Raw genomic sequence first — 24070 nt, forward strand, 5'->3', positions numbered from 1 at the left:
CCGTCATTTCCTACCTGTCCTCCTTTATCACGTCCACGAAGTGAGCGTCGCTCCTCTCGCGGAAGTTTTTGGAGCGCAGTGGGATGAGGGCGGAGTGGTCCATGGTTCCCATGCTGCCTCCGGGCCACTTCTTCTCCTTTTCCTGCAGCATCTCGCACAGAGAGGTCTGGCTGTGTGTCAGCGGCTGCTCCAGATGAGGGCTTAACAGGCCATTAAGGGTCTTGGGACTCCTGCCAGGCGGCCCCTGAAGAAGATTCAGATGGAAGAGACAAACAATGAGAGAATTGCAGCACAATTGGTAAAGCGTAGGGACCGGGACAACCTGACGTTTGCTAAAATGTGCAGCATACAACCTCAGCAAACAGCATGCAATACGCCAATGCATAGTGGCTTAAAACTTCCATTTCCAATGTGATGAATGAACCATGCTTTCCACCATGTATATAATTTCAGAGCTGCTTTCCAGGAACTGCATGGATAGACTTGTAATGAAGCACTGTTCTATCTAGCAGGAAATTTGCATTAAATAATGCATTAAGGAAAAAAAGAGCTTTTACATTTATTGAAACTCCTTTTTAAGTTGCACTTAAAAAAAAAAATAAAAAAAAAAAGCTTTTTATATATTTTCTCATTCTACTCACTGAGATCAGGTATTAGACACTCACCTTGCTTTTGACGGTTTTGTGATCAGGATCTGAGCAGCTGTTTTTGTGAACCGCCCCGTTTTCAGAAGCTAACACACCACACGAGGGACAGGCCAACTGAAGGAAGAGAAGAAGAAAATCATCAAATGGAATTACGTGCAGCAGAGAGAACAAGAGCCGAACACTTCACTTACTGTTTTAATTCAATAAAAAATAAACTAGGAGCAATTCTCCACATGGAAACATCAGTGATGCTGTACTTTGTTCGCAATGCTAGTGTGCTTAGTTTTATTAGTGCATTGCTAGGTGGCTTCTAGGAGCTTAAGTCTTAGAATGTTTTGTTTTGAATTCCAATTAAAGGGTTCTTTCACCCAAAAATGAACGTTCTGTCATCATTTACTCACCCTAAACTTCTACCAAACCTGTGTGAGTTTCCTTCTTCTAATGGACATAAAAGAAGATATTTTGTAGAATGCTGGTAACCAAAAAGTTGATGGTAGCCATTGAATTTAATATAATGAGAGAAAAAAGAAATACTATGGAAGTCACTGGGGACCCTAAAGTGTTTGGTTACCAACTTTCTTCACACATAAGAAAGAAAGAATGTTTTTGTGCTGACGTTTTGAGAATGGCCATCCGAAATGTAAATTAGATTGTTTCTTCATTTCTTAGTTTATAAAAAACATATTTGGAGAAATTCACCAAAGGATATTTTCTGCAGTGAATGGGTGCCGTCAGAATGAGAGTCTAAACAGCTGATAAAAACATCACAATAATCTACAAGTAGCCCACACCAATCCAGTCCATCAGTTAATGTCTTGCAAAGAGAAAGGCTGTGTGTTTGTAAGAAACAAATCCATCGTTAATTTGTTTCTGGCCAAATATGAGTCTATACTCCATAATAATGTTTCCTCCAGTGAAATGTTAATCTTCTGTTGTCCTCTCTCATCAGAATTCACTGACATATTTGTTAGAACTGTTTTGTACCGTTTTCGCTTGTAGACGGTGCTTGATCTGTGCATCTTTCTTGCATGATTTAGAGGAGTTTTTTTTCACAGGATAAAGCGATATTATGGATAGAGGACTCATATTTTAGCTGGAAGCAAGTTAAAATGATGGATTTGTTTCTTACAGACATGCAGCTTCTCGCCTCACAAGACATTAACTGATGGACTGGAGTTGTGTGGATTATTGTGATGTTTTTATCAGCTGTTTGGACTCTCATTCTGACGGCACCCATTCACTGCAGAGGATCCATTGGTGAGCAAGTGATGTAATGCTACATTTATTCAAATCTGTTCTGATGGAGAAGCAAAATTACCCTGATGGTAAGTACATTTCCAGCATTTTTTTTTAAATTTCTGGGTCAACTATTCCTTTATCATCTGGAAGAAAACTTGTTCATAATGTAGAGATAACCTTTTCAAGAATGTTAGCCAAAATTAGTTGGGATGAAAGTGGTTTTTGACTTCTTGCTGAAGGGTTTGTTCAAATCTCAGCAGTAGTGATGCCAGATTTAGCAAGCAGCTCTTAAATGTGTTGCATCTTCCTTTTAACATTTGCCGTTTCAATATGCAAGGGATTAAAAAACAGCAGCATTTGGCCTTAGAGATGAATAATTACTACAGACAGAGACAGACAGACTCTCGCTTTGCACAGGAGGAGTGAGCAGTGGTTTCAGCTGCACTCCCTTATCTTATTTTCCGCTATCGCTTCTAATCCAAGGTCCCATCAGTATTAAAGTGCAATGACGAGAGTATCTTTAGCAAAGGCTGCTGGGTAATGTGGCGTCCTCTGAAAGGTTGCCTGGATGAATGCATCGGGCATTCGACTGATCGATCAGATTTAAGAGGAGAGGTGGATGCATTGCACACGGCACATCGTGATCTCACAGGTCTGGTCTGGCCACGCTCACTTATTGATGTGCTCGTTGTGATCCCTCACGGCCTTCAGCCAATCACTGCAGTGTTTCACACAATGCATCAGCGGGGTGTGTGTTTTCAGCAGTGAATGGAATAATGCTGTTCAGAGAACATGTTGAGAGAAAGCAGCATGCACAGAGACAGACTGTGCATTAACAAAGAAAAACCCAATACAACAGCTGATACGCCGACAGCTTGTATTCATTATATTAATATATTCAGAAAAGTAATTTTTGTGAATATTAACTGATGACATTCATTGACTAAAAACATCTCATTCGTTCCTTATGACGTAATTATGTATTATGAGATTATACATATATATATATATATATATACACACACACACACACACACACACACATATAGTGACAACAAATGTCAAATTCCATGCTAAATTTCTTAAAAATAAATACAAATACAAAAAATATTAAAATAAGAACTAAACAATACATTTATCATTATAATATATATTTTTAAGTATACAGTTTCAGAAAACCCAGATATATGAGGGAATTAAAAGTTATATTTATATTTCTATATAAATATTATGTATTTTATTTTAACAAATTTTGCATCACTATATATGATATATTAAATTCTAAAAATTAAATTAAGAATAATTAATTTTAATAATATAGAATTCATAATGATAACACATCAAAATATCCTTATATGATATATTACATTATTGTAAATATTAATATAATTAATAAAAAAAAGAAGAAGAAGAAGAACTATTGATAAAATATAATTTATAATTATAGCACATCAATAATAATGAGTAAACAATTTTATTATTTTCATATAATGGCACTCCAAGTTTCTGTAAATAAAAAAAAGTTGATCATAAATAAGCATCTTTGTCATTAAGGCAGAAATACCAGAAACATCTTTGACCCCAGTGTTAAATATTTTCTTTGACAGTGGTCTCAAAAAGTTGAGAACTGCTGCACGACCTCAATTATCTGTGATGTGATAACAAGGTTGCACATTAAAACGCCACTTTTAATAATGCAGGATAAAGGATTTTGGTGTGGGACTGACCTTAGCTCTGTCCGGGGCAGGGGTCAGAGCGCAGGCCGAGGATGTGATGTCAGGGCTGTGGCTGAAGGACGAGGCGCTGAGAGACTTTGTGAGCTCAGGAGCCACCAGAGCAGATGGAGGGCAGCTCCACTGGGCCAGCTTCACCTTCCTCCCGGATATCAGATATGTCTTGAGACCTGTAGAGGAGACACACACACACGCACACACACACACAGTGACCATCCAGTCCCAGCACTGTTTGTCCCGATCAGTTTGGTTCATTGTACACTGACTTGAGTTGACAGCGTTCAAATGAATTCATCAATCAACTCTGTGCAAACACATGGTGTGTGAAGAAAGACACCTACACCAACACACAGCAGTGACAAGTACACACTGTACACTTTTATCATGACCAAGACAACATATGCAGATTGCAGATGATATTTTCCACAAATATTATAAAATATTATATATATATGCATGTGTGTGTGTTGGTGTGTATATATATATATATATATATATATATATATATATATATATATATATACATACTATATACATACACATTTATATTTATACATCTACATAAATGGTTTATAAATATTATAAGAGTTGTGAACTTATTTTAGCTGAAGTTTGCAATTTTTGGGGGACATTTTGAAACCATAATTGTGGTGTGTTCTAACAAAATCTAAATAAACCCAAATAAAATAAAACTAAATAAAATAGATAATAGACTTGGTGTATAGCTCTTAATAAACATTCCACAAACAGAAGAATATTGTATGTATGTATGTATATGCAATATTCACACAACACACACACACACAATAACCACCTGGGTTAAATGGTTGAGCTTGATTAAAAACAGCTAACATTACACACTGTGTAAAAACTGTATTCCTGTTCAGTTGGTAAAAGGCATCCAAATTATGTCACTTCCTGGCCTGGCTGTCATAAGGGTGAACATTTTTTTATTGAGATGTATGCATATATATATATATTATGTTATGATAGGACAAAATCTGGCAGAGATTTGCAAATCTGGAATCTTAGGGTGTGAAAAAAAAATCTAAATATTGAGAAAATTACCTTTAAAGTTGTCCAAATGAAGTTCTTAGCAATGCATATTACTAACCAAAAATGAAGTTTTGATATATGTAGAGTAGGAAATTTACAAATTGTCTTCATAGAACATGATCTTAACATGATATCCTAATGATTTTTTTCATAAAAGAAAAATCTATAATTTTGACCCATAAAATGTATTTTTTGCTACTGCTACAAATATACCCCGATGATTTAAGACTGGTTTTGTGCTCCAAGGTCACATATGATGAAATTAAATACTGTTTTTCAGGAATGTCTGTAGGGCTTTGCCCAAGATCTCATTAAGGTCAAATTATACAATCTGATAAGCAATAACCAAAAAGGACAGCCACTGTTATAACAGGATACTGTTATCATGATCTAATCAGGCTTTTAAAAACCATGTGATTTGGTAGGGAAATTAGCCAATACAATCAAGACTTACTCAACCCTTGTTATAGCTGGTTTAGCTGGTCTCTCAAATAAATAACTGCCTACAACTCCACTAAAATCAGATAACCAGACCAACTTGACCAGTGCAAGACTGGCATCAGGGTATATAAAGAACACATTACTTAAAGTGATCATTTGTGTTGATTTCTCCATACATCAGCAGCAGCTCAGAGTGTCTCTGAAGTAATCAGACATTCAGCTGAGAAAGTGAAATGAATCCACAGTCGCTGTAATGATGAAACATCCTCACAGTCACTCTATCAAACACCTGCTGAATGCATCTATTTTCTGCAAGGAAGCTGGAGATACAAATAAAAATCCACAGGGAAGCTTGATGGAGGAAGAGAACAGAAGAAGCACCAACTGTGAGAGGTCAAGTGTTTTATAGCCACAACTAAAAGAGTCACTTTACTGGCAGTATTTTGGTGTAAATACTAAGCGTCTGTGTTCCTGTCCTGACGCACGTACAGTAATTCACCTGTCAGCGAACAGCAGCGGCGCTCTGGCAGGAGATACACGAGCTGGCATGGACCAACAGATCTGGCATAAAGTCACTGTGCCGCTCCACATGGGGCCTGGCGTAAAACACTCTTAAAACTTCATGAATATTTAAAGAAGCTCGAAAACAGGGATTTAAATTCGGCCACTTCACCAAGATGACAACTTTGAAAAAAATCAAACCCTTGGTAGAAAACAAGTCCTGGGATTTATTAGCTTATTACTTTTCCAATGTATTCACTAACTATGTGCTTCTTGGTTTACTGATATACTGTTCAATACGATCAATTTACATATTTCAATGGCCTACCTGATGACCTCCTATTTGCTGAAAGTCAGGTAATTGTGAGTGTAAGCCTGTGACTGATGACCATGCAAGCCGCTGCCAATCATGCCAATACACATACACACACACACACACACACACACACTCCTTAGAGTTACAAATGACCTGCTCTTATCATCTGATCGTGGTTGTACCTCTCTATTAGTGCTATTGGGTCTTAGTGCTGCGTTCGACACTATTGACCACAACATTCTTTTGAATAGACTAAAAAACTTTGTTGGCATTAATGGAAGTGCATTAGCATGGTTCAAATTGTACTTATAAGACCTCCATCAATTTCTTGCAGTGGATGAAGAGGTATCATATTGATCACAAGTGCAGTATGGAGTACCTCAAGGCTCAGTACTAGGGCCGTTACTTTTCATGCTTTACATGTCACCCATGGGAGATATCTTCAGGAAACACAGTGTTAGCTTTCACTTTTATGCTGATGATACTCAGCTCTATATTTCTTCGCAGCCCGGTGAAACACACCAATTTGAAAAAGGTGTTAATAATAGGACCTAAAAACTCTGCATCTAATAACCTGGAACAGTGTTTAAGACTCAATGGCTGCTCTGTCAATTCTTCGTCATCAGTTAGGAACCTAGTTGTGCTACTTGATAGCAACCTTACCTTAGAAAGCCATGATTCTAGCACTTGTAAAACTGCATTTAAAAAATATATTTAAATTACGACCTATGCTCTCAATGTTAAATGCAGAAATGTTAATTCATGTGTTTATGACCTCATGGTAAGATTATTGTAATGCTTTATTGGGTGGTTGTTCTGCACTTCTAGTAAACAAACTACAGTTGGTCCAAAATACAGCAGCAAGTGTTCTTACTAGAACCAGGAAGTATGACCATATTAGCCTGGTCCTGTCAACACTGCACTGTCTGGCTCCCTATCAAACATCATATAGATTTTAATATCTTGCTTTTGCTTTAACTTAGCTTACACATAACACACCAATATGCTTCTAATATCCAAATCTGTTAAAGGATTTTTAGGCTGCATTAATTAGGTAAACCGGAACCAGGAACACTTCCCATACCACCAGATGTACTTGCTACATCATTAGAAGAATGGCATCTATGCTAATATTAATCTGTTTTTCTCTTATTCTGAGGTCACCGTAGCCACCAGATCCAGTCTGTATCCAGATCAGATGGTGGATCGGCACCTAGAGAGGACCTCTACAGTCCTGAAAGACAGTGGAGACCAGGACAACTAGATGAGCCCCAGATACATATCCATAGGTAAACATCTTGTCTCCTATAGGCAGATACCGGGACAAGACCACAGGAAACAGATGATTCTTCTGCACAATCTGAATTTGCTGCAGCCTGGAATTTAACTACTGGTTTCGTCTGGTCAGAGGAGAACTGCCCCCCCCAACTGAGCCTGGTTTCTCTCAAGGTTTTTTCTCCATTCTGTCACTGTTCAGTTGCTTTGTCACAATCTGTATTATTAAAAGAGCTATATAAATAAAGGTGACTTGACTTGACACACATACATACTGTAATAAAAAATTATGATTCCTAAAAAAAAATAACATTTGAAACCATGATTCTGCACATAGATCTAAGAGCTTAAGGAATCGATTAAGTATTAATACTGATCTAACAGAGCTGGTATTGATTCAACCCTACTCCACTGTAAACATCACACTGACAGTGCCGTTCAGACAGATATCTGATCCGGGAAACTGAGAATAAACAAACACTCAGGATCTACTGTAAAATCCTGGAACTATTTTTGTTATACACACACACACACACACACACACACACACACACACACACACACACACACACAAACACAGTCAAAAAATCGTTGTTTTAAACTTAAAAACAATAATATATAATGAATATAAATAAAAATACATTTAAAGAAATTGTGACTGTGATGAAGAGCTCCTGCTGTCAGTCGTATGCAGTAAAGCCTCTGACTCGCTGGTGTTTCTGGCTCATAGACTGAGCTCTTTCATTGAGCCGGGTGTGAAGTGACTGTCTTGTTGGCTCACGGTTTGGAGTTCGTCTGGAGATGTGACCCGTTTGTCATCCCTGCTGCGAGGTTTTTAATTATGTGTCAGTTTTTTGTTGGAGGTGAGGCTGTATTGTCTGTTAATGAGGTTGAAGATGGATCTGAGATGTTCCTCGTTCCCATGATTGTCTTTCTCTTCTGCGCTCACACTCGAGTGATGGAGTGTGAAGAGAGCTGAAGGAATAAACCTCATGAAGAAACGGCCGGGTCATTCTTCACCACAATATTCAGCCGCATATAGAAAATGATTTAGATTATTTAAGGCTTTGTTTTGATGGCATAATACAAGATTTATGTATGTAGTTTTGATTTTGGGGTCAAATACGAGCTGGATGCTTCTGGACGGCTTCAGGGGAGTCTCATGCATGTTTTTAGATTTGTGCGCTGCAGCTCTGGCCTTGTCACTCGTTCAGAGAGTCGAGCGTTTCTTTGTGGCTCCTTCATGATGTCGTGTCCCTGACAGAAGAGGAAGTCTGCTCACAGCTCTGCTTGTTTTGATCGCTCTGGTGAAAGGGTGACACATTAGTAATCTTTTGTGTGTTTCTCTTTTTCTAAAAATAGCCCCCGCATAGAAAAAATGTTTAAGTGGCTAAGATACAGAGCCAGTGCTGACTGAGCTACCATTCCTTACTTATATATTAACTGTCGTTTGTCTGTCTGTCTATTGACTGTTTAATTTTGAGATACATCTTTTCATATTTTCACACTTTTGACATACACTTTTCTTATTTTGTTAAAAATATCTTTTTTTTTTTCATTTGGTACTGCACTTAAGAAATTACATAAATACTTGTTACCCAGATAACACCAGTACAATTTACCCCGATCATACAATTCAAAAAGTTTACAGTTTATCTCTTAATGCATTGTGTTGCATTCTTGAGCATATTGAAAATATGGATCATAAAATACAGTCATTGTTGGAAAGGAAAACCAAAGAATGTGCGGGAACTGGAGGATTTTTCTGAAGAACAGCAGACAGTTGAACTGCTAAGGACCAACAAGGAACTCATGAACTATCACAAAAACATTTTCTTCAGGACACAACACATAATAAGATTCAAGATTATGCAAACATTATGAACGGGGCTATTTTTATAAATTCAGTTATTATTTTGTCTTATGGAGAATAAACATCTGTTATGTGAAATAGCTTATTCAGGACAGTATAAAAAAAAAAAAAACATGCAATTTTCATGAACCCTCTTGTTTTGCATTTTCTTGAAGAGTCATGTCAATTTATGAGCACAACTGTGTGTGTATATATGTGTGTGTGTATGTCAACTGTATATATAGACAGACAGAAAGACAAGAAAGACAAAAGACAGTTAATATATAAGTAAGGAATGGTAGATCAGTCAGCACTGGCTCTGAAAAAAAAAATCCTATGCAGGGGCTATTTTTAGAAAAAGTCAAGACGTCATGAAGGAGCCACAAAGAAACGCTCGACTCTCTGAACGAGTGACAAGGCCAGAGCTGCAGCGCACACATCTAAAAACATGCATGAGACTCTCCTGAAGCCGTCCAGAAGCGTCCAGCTCGTATTTTACCCCAAAATCAAAACCAAAAATACATAAATCTGGTATTATGCCATCAAAACAAAACCTAAAATAATCTAAATCATTTTCTATATGCGGCTGAATATTGTGGTGAAGAATGACCCGGCCGTTTCTTCATGAGGTTTACTCTTTCAGCTCTCTTCACACTCTGTCACTCGAGCGTGAGCGCAGAAGAGAAAGACAATCACGGGAAAGAGGAACATCTCAGATCCATCTTCAACCTCATTAACAGACAATACAGCCTCACCTCCAACAAAAAACTGACACATAATTAAAAACCTCGGACCATATAACGTGTGTGTGTAATTTGAACCACTTTTATATAATTTTGAATGCAAAAGTTTAGGATAACTATTTCTTTATAGTGGAAAAGTGTTTCTGTCCTCATGCAGTATTTTTGTGCTCTGACTGATTGAAGGCGAGGAACATTCACTCTGAAGACATGGAGCGACAGCTCTGAATGAATAAGCGATGAGACTGTGTTTCTGAATCACACTCTGCTGTCACTGCCTGCTGTCACTGGTCATCTTTTATCATTAGACGAGACTGTTTTATGATTCATCATTTCAGTGCTACTGACATTTTGCCTTAGGTTGCAGCAAACAGCAGAGAGGGAGTACGAGCAGACAGAGTAGTCAGACATCTACAGGTGAGCGCTTCAGATTCACTCATTTCTCATTTAGCTCAGTGTTTCACCATCATTAAATCACAACTGGCCCATTTACTTTCTTCATGCATGATCTTATCATGCACATTATCATGCACATTGAAAGTTCAATAAATAAATAAATCACGCCTATATTTAACCATGTCCATACTTTTTAGCAGTGTCATTTAAGTAGCATGACAGTTTTACTATTATTTAGAATTATTTAATTTAATTTAAGTTAATTTTAAGTTATGTTAATTTGAAAATTTATATTTTCCGTTTTCATTTTAAATTGAAGTTTCAGTCATTTTGTACTTTTTTATTTTTTTTTATATTGTTATTTTATTTTTAAAGTTAGTTATTTTTATTTGACTACAGCTTTATAACATTTTTATTTCAGCTTTAGTTTTTTTTAAAGGTTTTTTTTTTCATTTTTTATATTTCAAGTTGTTTTTGTTAATGTTTATTTCATTTCAAGTAAAAATGTTTTTTTTTTTTACCGTTTTAGTTTTAGTTTACTGTAACATTCCCGTTTTTAACCTAATAAACGTTTTTAATAAACATTGTTTTAACAATGAATAGATTTATGCTCATTTTGAGCAATATAGATTTTTTTTTTAAATGTGAAAATACGATGAATAAAAGAAAATAATTTTTGAGAGCAGAAATCTTCCCCGTATCATTTATGTATGACTGACAAATACTGTGTGTATCACGTTAAGTTTGTTTATGTAAAAACAGTCTTAAAATGTTCTATGTAATTCAATTTCATAAATGTTAAATTTAGGGTCTAAATTCAGGTAATGTTGTTACCCATTCCAATCAATGTATTCACTGGATACTTCACACCTGCAAAGCTACAGATGAATAAAACAAACCCCTGTTCTTTTATCTTTGAGTTTCAACAAACACATCAGATTGCAGAAATAAAATAGTTTGCGAACGACGCTTCCCTTTGACCTGAGCAACTGCGTTCAGCTGTCATCCCTTCAGAGATGTCAGGATGAATACCTGGGCCAGTCAAAGGCTTCTAACACACCAAGTCGTTTATCCCAAACGGATGCTCCGGGTCTCTCGGTTAACACAGCGCTGCTCTGACTGACGAGAAACAGAGCCATCGATCGCATTGATTATGGGGCAACTCCTGGCTGAGCCCCATCAATCACTCGTCTCTGCATTCAAAAACCTCTTCTTTCCCGGACAGAGAGAGAGAGAGAGAGAGAAGTGTGTCAGAGAGTTTGATACACCGGCCTTTTTTAGGCTTTCCCTGAAGAGTTACACTTTCACAAACGCTGTGCACTTGTGTGGAAAGTGGCTCACTACATCAGCATTTCTACACTGCAGCTTTACAGCTCCTGTATACAGTCATCATGTAGACTCAAAGAAAGAAAGAAAGAAAGAAAGAAAGAAAGAAAGAAAGAAAGAAAGAAAGAAAGAAAGAAAGAAAGAAAGAACTCAGCTAATTTGGACACTATATATTAGTAAACATTATTTTCATTATTCATTTACTGTACATTATGGCACTAAAAAGCCTGTGTTCACTTGTTTGTTGATATGTCTGGAAAGCAGCAGAAACAAAAGATATATTTGTGAATCGAAAATGTGAACTATTATTTGACTTTAGTAGCCAAGTAAAGTTGATCTACGATAAGAGTTGATAAGATTCTTCTAATGTTTTTAAAGAAGTGTATTACGATCTTCATGGCAGCATTTATTTGCTCAAAAATGCAGTAAAAACAGCAATATTGTTATATATTATTACAATTTAAAATAGAAGTTTCTTATTTGTATTTATTATAGAATGTAATTTATTCCTGTGATGTAAAGCTGAATTTTCAGCATCATTTCTCCAGTCTTTGGTGTCACATGATCCTTCAGAAATCATTTTAATATGCTGATTTGCTGCTCAAAAAACATTTATTATTATTATCAATGTTGAAATTATTTATGTGGCTTCATATTTTTTTGTGGAAATCAAGACACACCATTTTTCATATATATATATATATATATATATATATATATATATATATATATATATATATATATATATATATATATATATATATATATATATATATATATTAATTAATTAATCAATTTATTTATTTATTATTTTACATTATAATTTTCTTTTATATAATATTCTGTTGTTTTGGGCAGCTTTTAACTCCCATAACATATATTTCCACTTATAGCATCTCTTTTTTTACTATCTGCATGAATGAAGTACAGACCGTGTCATTTTTTGTTATTTGGACTGACATGAAGACGAGCAAGTAAAGACCACTTTCATTATGAGGTGAACTATTCCCATCAAGGTGCAGTCCATTGTTTTGGTGATGGTTGATACAGCAGTGGTCCACTTCCTTTAGCCTGAGGCTTGTTCATTTCACTTTCAGTGCGAAAAAGCCCAAAACATAACTTTGTTATTAAAAAGCAATTAAACAAGCACAGCCCAGGTGACAAAAAGTAACACAAAACATCATTAAACTGTGGTATATACATTCATAATCTGCTGTGTGGATGTAAAGTAGCCAGGTCTCTCTCTTCCCACAGGCCAACATGATGAATAACCCATCAGCTCACCCACATTACTCTCTGCTTTTCCATTCAACACCCAACAGCGGCTTTGTCCACAAGAGTACATCATCGCACACAAAAGTACCACTTCACACCAGTGCTGTCCATCCACTCACTGGACATATTCACAGGACAATAGAAGACCCCGACCCCGTCCCGTATGGAGCGCCAGTTGGGTCAATATCAAGAGTTTCTCAGTGTCAACCACACTGCACAGAAATACTTAAAATCACAACACTCGCCACATCATGACAGGACAAAGCGGCTGTGCACTGAAATGAGAACAGAAAGACATAAGACTGAGAGAGGAACCCATAAAATCAAAGACTCCCACGCTTGAGCCGGCCGTCTGGAGAGATGAGATGAGGACAGCAACAGGCTGTTGTTGACCAGACACTGAGCACAAGCTGCAGAATTTACCACTGGATCCCTTCACCAGTGGGGTTTTTCTCAACTGAGCTACAGCACGCAGGATGCTCAACTCGGGGGAATAAAAGGAATTTACTGTATTGCATAATCACACAAAGCATTATTTTTTTATGTTTTGCTAAAAAACATTACTGTATTCATACATCATGCTCACAGACTAATTATGCTTTTTGTATGCGGACAAATGCATTCATTTTTCAGCTCATTAGACACATTTCTCTAATCTAAGCACTTTCAAAACTATTTACATTTACATTTTGCAATACAACACAAATGCTCCACCACACTAGAAAATATAAAATATAAATATTGATATAATCTATAATATAATCGATAATATATATGTATGTGTGTGTGTGTGTGTGTGTGTGTATAAAATAAAATATACCAATTGGAAGCATATATAATGCAAACAAAAGAGGACCCAGGATGGAGCCTAGGTGTACACCATGTTATTAATGGCAATTCATACTGAATAAAACTCACTTTCTGTCTCACATTTGCTAACACAATTCAAGTTCAGTTTGAAATCTAGTGAGGAACTGAATTAGAATTGTGCATGTATTTGTGCTTCAGCTCTGAGTAACACAGTCCTGGTCTGTTGGGTTGGTTTTAGATGCAGGCTGAGCGTTGGGACAGGTGGGCAAGGCTGGCAGGTGGGCACATGTGCCACGGTGGCAGTGCCAACAGTTGAATCAGCGAGCGGATTGGAGAGTATTGAAAGAGTGACCCGGGCACACGGCTGCTTTATTAAATACACTTTCACACCTTACAAATGAACAGCATTCCTGATCCACACATGAGCCGAGGAATCATTCATGCCTGGAGCCCAAACACTGCAGGATGATGCACAAACTGAGCTACAGCATTTTTTAAACCACTTTACTCTAAGCATGAGCAATAATAATGCTGATCCGTCCCTATGCAAGCATCTATACCAAAGAGACAGGGGGACAGAAAGGAGAGCTATTAACGGAGCGAGCCAGAAGAAAAATGAGATTGTTGATCCCTGAAGTTTGCTATAATCAGAGCGTAATATGATGGATGGATCCATATTCTGCCAGCAAACCACAAAAGAGCAAGATGGGAATTTTGAACAGGGACATTATTTCTCAATACAAAGTGAGATGCTTTATACTTCACTGCATGGTGTACACTGCAAATAATGATTTTCGTATTCAGTATTTTTATCTTGTTTTCCAAGGCATTCTTTAAACAAGGGAAGCAAATTGACTATTAGGTTTATTAGATGTGAAGTCTTGGTTTCTGAAAACTCATAAATATACGCTGAATCTGACTGTTAGCCATGGTTTGTTTTGGTTGGTTTTTTCCTCACAGTAATGTCACAACTTCCAAACGCTCTCAACGCAAAAGCCTACTCCCGCTCGTGATTCTTTAGCTCCGCCCACACGTCACGCCTCCAGCCGGTCGTGTTTTTCCGGGAAAAATCAGTACAGACTATCTTTCTTTTATGAATATAATAAAACTAAAGACTTTTTAGAGTTATGAAGGATGCAGTACTACTCTATAGGTACTCAAGATTAACAGGATATTGAGTGAAAACGAGCATTTCACCCCCCGCCCCTTTAAGATGCTGAAAACATCAGCAGCACGTGGGAAAGCGAGGCTCTTAGAAGGGCAATTCATCCTCAAATAAAATGTGTTATCATTTACTGACCCTTATTTCATTCAGAATGCAGAACGATATAAAAAGTCATACAAGTGAGTAAAAGATGACAGATTTGTCATTTCTGAGTGAACCAAATCTTTTACAGCTGAACCACACTGACAAACAACCTTCTGTGAGTTTAGCTGCACTCTAAATAATGTTTTGGCTCAACAAAAATAACAGTTGGCATCAGTCTTTTTGAGTTATGACAACTTCAAATGAAACTTTTTTTTTTTTTTTAGTTGGCTTAGAAAACCAGAAAGTCCAAAGTCAAATTAGTTGTGAGGCACAGCATGCATCGTGCATGCAACATATAACTTAATTGCCATGCAGATTTTATATACAAGTATCAAGAACTTATTTTATTTTACCAAAAATGTATTAACACAGAAACTTCTGTTAAAATTACAATAATTAGTTGTAATGATCAACATTATTATGTTAACAAAACTCATCAAAATAATGTTTACAACTTAAAAGATATAAATTAGTGCTGTCAAACGATTAATCGCATCCAAAATATTTACATAATATATGTGTGTGCTGTGTATATTTGCTATGTATATATAAAATATAAATACACACATGTGAGTATATATCTAAGGATAAATATTGTTTATTACATATATTTATATATAATATAAATTATATGAATATAAATAAATGTAAATATTTTCAAAATATACTATATTTGTGTGCATTTATATATACAATAAATATGCACAGTTCACACACATGCAGTATGTAAACAAAAACGTTTATTTTGGATGCGATTAATCGTGGTTAATCATTTGACAGCACTAGTATAAATCATCAGCACATTTGAATTGTAACTTGCAACCATGCATTTAATAGAGGCCACACTTCTGACTGTACTAAAACATAAAAATAGACATTCAGTAAACATACTAAGTCCATACACTTGTTTCTCTGATTATTCTACTTTGAAATGTGTGCTCTGTGTCGGAATGTCTGTTTTTGTTTTGGTCTGTGACTCCGCCTACTAACAGTTTACCCAATAGTATTTCTACCCCTACTCTGGGTTGCCAAATGCAGCGTATTGCAACCATAGAAGCCAGCAAACAAACTGGATCAGAGATCACAGATTCTACTTGACCTAAAAAGCCTCAGCATCCATCTAAAAACTCTATGAGCAGAGCACTCATTGCTGTTCAATCTGGCAACCTGTGTTAGCATTGAGTCTGAAAACGAGGGGCGGGAGAAACAACTCTCTGTAATATTTTGACAGTATTTTGACTGGAGTACCCTTTTCAAACACTAGCTATCAATATAATATAGTGCACCTTTAGGTTGTGGCAACAGGTACCCCTAAATTTCTTTCTTCAGTGTAAGCAGCACATCTACAGTATGTTATTCTCCAGTGCTGAACTAGCACCAACCAGCAAAAACTAGCCTAGACCAGCAAGGAAATTCATGCAAAGACGATCTTTCCAGCAGAGTAGTGTGACCTTTTCAAACAAAGGTCTGTTTTTTAATAATTTATATTAGCAGATGCTTCACACATGGCATTATGTTGCTGAAGCTGCTCTCAGCGAACAGAAAGTGTGTGAGTCAGTTGAAACAAATGCTTATATTTAGAGACCGTGGCGCTCTCAGGAGGAGGCCAAGTGGATATTAGCCCATCTGTAGATGTTGCTGTGACTCAGCGGAGGTTTGTCCACTCTCTCATGAGAGCGGAGGGAGATTTTGGGCTGAAACAGCGGGGACACGCTCCTCAGCGCTCGGTCGGGGTTCTTCACAACCACCAGAACAAAAGCTGCTCACACTGTGTGTGCATTTAATTGGCAGCTAATAATGGATTTCAGCATAGTATCTCCTTGCTCTCTCTCTCCCAGGTACTCTAGCAATGTTTTGTTCATAAAGGGCAGGCTGGAAATAGTGTTGAAGCAATAGTTCATCCAAGAATGAAGATGTTGTCATCATTTACTCACCCATACCCTTCCTTCCTGCATTTGTAACTTGCATTGTGAATATGACAATGCACATAATACACAGTATTTATGAAGGAAACATGAATTTACAATACAGGAACATCTAAATAATCGTTATATGCCATCATTTCAGAAGCTCAGGTTTTCAAAGAATTTTCACAAATAAAACTATTTATATATTTTTACATTGTCAGAGTTAGACGGAATAAAATGAAAACATATTGAAGGACACAAGATAAAAAGTTTTTTTTTTTTTTTTTTGCCTTTTTTAATTCTTTTTTGAATAAACGCTGCTATTTTGAAAATTCTGTTTATCAAAGAATCCCGAAAAACAAAATACGTCATGCTTTCTACAAACACACAGCTGCACAGCTGTACACAGCGGCACAGCCGTTTTTCAACATTGATAATAATCAGAAATGTTTCTTGAGCAGCAAATCAGCATTTCTGAATGATCATGACACTGAAAATCCAGCTTTACGTCACAGGAATGAATCATAATTCAAAAATATAAGTAGAAAACGAATGTTTTACATTAATTACCATTTTCAACTTGATCTCTATTTCTCATTTTTGCTATATTTATTACTCAGTATAGTAAAAATCAGAGTTGATATGGACTCAAATTATCCGAGCTGCTGTACACATTGAATTTATAGCGCCATACTCTTACTGTATGTCAATTATTGACTCGTGTGTGCCTATTTTATTTCTAAGCAAGGAGTTTTCGGTGAAATACCAGACAAAGTCTCGTGAGCTGTGTAAACCCTCTGGACAACAGAGAAATTCCCAATTAGCTTAAATTGACTGAGGAGAAGCAGAAGCCTGATTTACGTTGTAGTGTCACTAAAGTCAAGAGACGTGTTTGCATTCGGTTCCCACCATTTTTCCATTAAACTTAGCATGCATCATGTAAAACACATCCTTATTTGGACCCGCGCTTGTGGTGCTTGAGAGTGTAGGCAGATGTTAAGGGCTAAACAAACTACTCGCCATTCAGATAATAAATGTGCCACTTCTGTCATTACCAATCCATTCTGCTGTCCACTGAGCACAAACTGTTCAGCTGCCATCTGTCGAATATAGTGATATTTGAAAATGAATAAATAAATGCATTTTCATGTTTTCAAAATCTTAAAATCATAAAAATAAATAAAAAAATAATCTGAGTAACAGATTTCTGCCACTAAATCCAGGGATGCAAGACGGTGTTGCTTTGCCAAAGTACTCCATTTGGTTTTAAGCATGTAGCTATTATCATAAAAAATAACTGCACAAGATGCATTATTAAATGCAACATCCATGAATTATGAACTAAACTTTAATACTTATGGTTATGGGTTTGTTCCAATCCCTGACAGCCTAGTTAGTGGTGAATGCTACAGTTATTATTTTCAGGTCATGATTAATTAGCAATATGAGAAGATATTTAGTAACAAAAATGGTTCCACAATTGAAAGTAATTTCTAACAAATGCATAGTAAATATAAAACATATACTGATACACACACACACACACACACCCTACTTCCAGTACAAGCCTAATCAGACCGATGTTACTTATATAATAAATGCCATTATTGGTCACGTCATTTTAACTACAAGACCTTTTTCTCTGTGTAATATCAGATAAGGAACAGCTCTTCCAGTCCTCTTGCTGTGTTTCCGTATGGTTATAGATCTCCATCAGGGATCTGGCTGCTGCTCCTGAGACTCCAAAGAGCATAAGGTGATTACATGCAGGAGCTCTATAATATTGCTGATGCTCAGTTCATAAACGCAGCCATCACTGCAAACACACTCACACTGTGTCCTTGAATGCACTACTCTGGCTATCTCTCCTGCATGGCCATGGCTGTTAAGCAGCAAGGCCTCTTGGGAGATAAGGAAGGAAAAATCGAAATGCGTGTGCAACAGAAGGTAGATATGGGATACAAGCTCTTTGTGAGCTCTGTGAAAATTGTTCGGTCTGCACTACAAGCTAAGGTGACACCAGTGGATGCAGTATAATAAATGAAACTATATTCATTCTATAATCTGAGATCTGAGCACTGCTCTAAAAATGATGTTAAATAGTGGCTGCAAACAGTATTTCTTTACATTTCATTAGATTTGCATTTATCATTGCATTAGATTGAAATAAATAAATAAATTCAAATGAATGAACAAAAAAACAAACAATAAAAATGCAAATTAATAAATAAACTATACAAATAAATGCAAATAAATAAATGAAAGTATATAAATGCAAACAAACATAAGTAAATAAATGCAAAATAAATGCACACTAAATATATAAAAGCAAATAAATAACAAATAAGCACAAAACTAAAAATAAGTAAATTAATAAATAAAACAAAAATGCAAACAAATAAGCAAATAAATAAAAATAAGTAGACAAAAATCAGATAAATAAATAAAAGCAAAAAAACAAACAAACAAATAAGCCATTGATGAATAAATAAGTAACTAAATATCACACCACATTGGCAAACAAATGCTACACAAGCTTTTCTCTAAAACAATTTTATGAATTTATCTCATCTCCTTTACGGAAAAGCTCTTTCTTATGAAACTGATAAAGCATTTTGCTTAAAACAAACAGCTGTTACTAGTTCAGAAATAAGCTAGTTTAATAAACCTGGAAGTATACTTCTTAAACCTGCTGCCCTAAAGCACTATAAATGACTATAAATGACTAAATATATGCAAAGAAGACAATACTAATCACAATTCAATATGCATTTACAACTATAAAGGTTTAGAAAAGAAAACAGGCCTAAATCCTGGTTCACACTCACAGTTAAGGTGTGCATTCTCCATTGGTAGCACCTCCGAATGTCTATCAACCAATCAGAATAAAGAGTTCAACAGTGATGTGGTGTATAAATCCATTTAGAAAGAGGTTAACCATGCAGATGCACACAAAAACGGGCAGATATGACAGGAAAATAACTGCTATTTGTTTGAAAGCCGAGAGACTGAGAGATAAGACGACAATAGGAAGGAATTCACAAGAAGCATGTGTAAATTACACAGCATGCCAAAGCAAATGAGACCTCGGCCTAAATCCAGCAGCAAGATTGGAGACAGCCTGACAATGTGCACCACGCTCAGGCAAGTAGGCTGTGTTTATGCATTTCAGCACACAAACGGAGAGAAGCGCTCGTCTGAACTATGGGAAATCCTTGAGAAATTCCCCTGAATGTGTGAGCAGACATCAGAAGCGCTCTGGAGGCGAGCCAGAGAGGTTTAACCTCCATCAGACACAAAAGGCCACAGCCCATAATACGCTCATCCTTCAAGCTCGCTCGCTTCTGCCTCTTTAGCTGCAAGTTTACATAAAACGAATGTGATTTTTCTCACTTCTGCATCACTCCTGAAATCAAATGTCAATGCAAACATAACTATAATTTACATTTTCTTAAAGAAATGTTAGCTGAGACGCTATCAGGATGCTATGATTGTGATGTTGTTTGCCAGGACATTGCTATGTGGGTGCTAGCTGAAAATCATGTCCGTTGCACAAATGAGATACATGATGCAGATTAATAAGTGTTAGTGGTTTGTTCAGATCACTAGCCTTTAGTATGAGCAGTAAAATGAATGCTTAAACAATGCCTGATTCATGAATCATGAATGCCTGAATCATTCTTGTGACCTGGATGTTATCAGTGAACTGTTTGTAGTTTTTAACAATCTGAATTGGACATTTTCAATGAATCACTTGAACCTTCACAAACTAGAATGAATCATTTGTTTATAAAATGGATAATTTTAATTAATCAGTTGAACTGGTTCACAAAATCATTCATTCATGAATAAGACTAAATCGTTATTTTGATGATCTGGATCTTTTCAATTATCCACCTAATATGAACCAGATTTAGAACTGGTTCACGAAATGATTCATTCATTAATCAGACATAATAACATGTTTGCGGATAATACCATTTCAAATTATCAATTGAACCAGTTCACAAAATGGTTCACTTTCGAATTAGATTTACTGGTGAACAATTTGTTTACTGATTGGACCTGTTCAGTTAATTGGTTGAACTGGTTCACAAAATCATTTATTAATGAATTAATCAATGAACAATTCATTTATGAATTGAACCATGTCAATTCATTGTTTGAAGTAGTTCAAAATGATTCATTCCCAATTTCACAAACCTTTTCAATTACTGGTGCAAACAAAATGATTCATACATGACTTAAACTGAACAATTTGTTCACAAATTGGACTTAATAGTCTCATTTATTCTCAAAATCAACAGCTCACTGACTCATTATAGCAAGAACTGTCTCTTTCTGGCATGTCTGATTCATAATGAATACATATATACTGAAATGCTGAAAAGTGCCAGTTCTTTCACATCCAAAAATGGCACATTTCACCTGAAGTCTCAAGTATCTGTAAGAAATCTCACTTTCGTTTCATGTCTTTTCAATGTGCCGTTTTCTGCAGGTGTTTCTATAATGAGTCCTACACATCTGCGCGGCTTAATGCTTGTTTCAGAAGGACCGCTTTCCCTTCATAGCATCTCATTTTTCATTCACACCGCCATCTATCACGCGACCTCCCCGCAGAGCGCGCTAACGAGGTATTAGCAGCAGCGCGGAGCCGCTGAAGAGCAGGGTGAACGTGTGTGTTCCCGCATGCTGAATCTGGGAAGGATCAATATGGGATGAGAGTGTTGATGAGAAGCGCTAAGTAACTCTTAACAGAAAGCTGACTGTTTTTAACACTCCCACATTCCCTCAGACGCTTCAGATAAAACCAACCGGTCCACAGCCACGGCAGACACGTTCCCCCGAGGGATCAATGCATGGTTGCTTTGTGGATCGCACACAGGACCCGATGTGGGGAAAAGCAGTCGTGTGTACAGTTGACGTTGACATTTAGACTTTCGGCCAGCTCTGACAACACAAAGAGCTTGAGAAAAAACACCAGTTCATATATATAGAGCTCCTGTTGGAAGATTATAAATTTCTTTACTGTCACATTTGATCCATTTGATGTATCCTTGCTGAATTCATTTCACTGGATTCAAAAGTATTAATTTTGTTTTTTTTATTGTATTGACCTAAATATTTGTAGGGTTTATATAATGCTTATAACAGAATGAAAAAGTTTAGCCCTGAATGCAAACAGCATGCTTGGGCAAGGTTTTTCAATGCAAAATCGGCTCCACTGGTATCCATACATGCACACAGCCCACAAACAACATAACCTCAGCATAACCTACAGTCCAACGCATTTCACAGCAAATCCATCATCCGCTCAGATCCGAGCAGCAACACCCACTTCAATTCCTTCTGCAGAGATGAAGGGCCAAATATCAGTGTCTTCAGCGAGACCTGAGCCGAAGGATAGTGGAAATAAATGACGGTGAGCAGGGTCAAACACGTGGGCTTCCCACGGGCCAGAGCAGGTCTGCCGCTCTAATGGCTTTGCAGTGATTTGTTCCATTCATTACAGTGTGTTGCTGTCAACTTCTCTCAAAAAAGCTGAATCTGTCACCATCGGGACTGCGGGATAATGAATCCAATGGACCTACTTAAGCAGAATGAAGCTCATGTATGATATCATGTATGATATTTACAGAAACATGGACAGCACTGAGTAATAAAATATAGTTTGAAAGTTCAGGGTCAGTAAAAATGTTTTTAGCAAGGACCCAATAAACTGATCAAAACTGAAAGTAAAGAAATGTAGGCTGTTTATGTTAAATCTATTATGTTCTTTTGAACTTTTTATTCATCAACGGAAAAAAAATCCCAATTTCAACAAAAGTATCAAGCAGCTCAAATGTATTTTTAATTGTAATGATTAACAATAATAATTTTTTTCTTGAGCTGCAAGTCAGCATATTAGAATGATTTCTGAAGGGTCAGGACACTGAAGATGGATTGGAAAATAAAAAATAAATAAAAATAAAATTACCAAAACTGCTTAAATAGAAAAAAAGTTATTTGAAATTGAAATAATAATTTATAATATTACTATTTTTACTGTAGTTTTGATCAAAAAAATGCACCCTTGATGAGCATAAAAATCTTACATAATGAACAATACAATTTAATAATTAAATAAATTAAATTGTTTTTATTCATAACACCAGGTAATAAAAATGTCATAAAGTAATTATATTTTCTTTATTTTCATTTATTTCTAAAGAATATTTTAATATCATTTAATTTTAAATATTTAATTTAATTTAAATTTAATTGAAAAATATATTTTTTGCCAGTTTTTGTTCTTCATTTGGGTTCATTAATGTCTGTAGCACCAGCCGCACAGGACAAACTATGCACTGACGTTTAATATGTAAATAATTAAAATCCAATACTTATGTCTCATTATTTTCAGCGAAACATCACAAGGCAAGGTAAATATTAGCGTTTTTAAGACGACAAGCACATCACCATGACAAACTCCCATCATAATTGCATCACCAGGCATCCGGTCTGACCCGTGGGAATATGACTGCTGCCACACACACCTGAGCCCAGCGGAGGGTGGACCGGTATCAAAATCAAAATGATCTAAGTTGTTTATATGGCAGCGAAGGCTCTTTCTGCCAGGCTCCAGGTGGCTCTGATCGCATCCCATCGCCTCTCGGTGACTTATGATCGTCTAAGACAAATACTTTTCAAAACACTGCACTTGAGACGTCAGACGCACCTGCTCACTGTCTCCCCTCAACCCTTCAAGTTCACAGGTGCTGTAGACTCTCAGACATGACGTCTGATTAGGGTGCAGAACTGGAGAACAGGTTGGCCGGCTAATATTGCATCTCTCTGGACAGTAAATATGAGGTACCAGGCATAAGCGATAAAGTCAGTGTTGTGCTTACTCAAGATTTTTTGGTGTACTTTTATGCTGAGTTGTGGAAACTACATACTCTTGGCTCAGTCCGCATAGTTGACGGAAATCTCACATAGCAGAGCAACTCCCACGGTCATTAAACAAACAATGGCGACTAATTATGAACAAAGCCTCACTCTTGGCTACAGTATGTAATTAAGTTTTGGATTCTTTCTCATTTGTTTTAGCAGCTACTGATGAAAGATTATAGGAAACGATGCGGAGGGAATTAGGACACAACAAACGCCAACTCGAACCCATTTCTCATACGCACAACAGTTAATTTGTCTCAAAAATTTTATGCATAGGCAAATTTTTGGGGTTTTGCAAAAATTGTGGTTGAGGC

At 36.5% G+C, this 24070-nt stretch overlaps 1 protein-coding gene across 1 annotated transcript in view; it reads right to left on the bottom strand.

Annotated features, from left to right (window-relative positions):
* LOC113067623 (adenylate cyclase type 9-like) overlaps positions 1-24070 on the bottom strand; it is a 47763-nt gene that overhangs the window by 11441 nt on the left and 12252 nt on the right. The window contains exons 2-4 of the mRNA XM_026239986.1: positions 3614-3789; positions 666-761; positions 15-244 (exon numbers count right to left, since the gene is read on the bottom strand). Of these exons, the coding sequence (XP_026095771.1) occupies positions 15-244; positions 666-761; positions 3614-3789 (502 nt within the window). The remainder of the gene's footprint in view (positions 1-14; positions 245-665; positions 762-3613; positions 3790-24070) is intronic.

This window comes from Carassius auratus, linkage group LG28B (assembly GCF_003368295.1).
Source record: "Carassius auratus strain Wakin linkage group LG28B, ASM336829v1, whole genome shotgun sequence".
Lineage (NCBI taxonomy): Eukaryota > Metazoa > Chordata > Actinopteri > Cypriniformes > Cyprinidae > Carassius > Carassius auratus.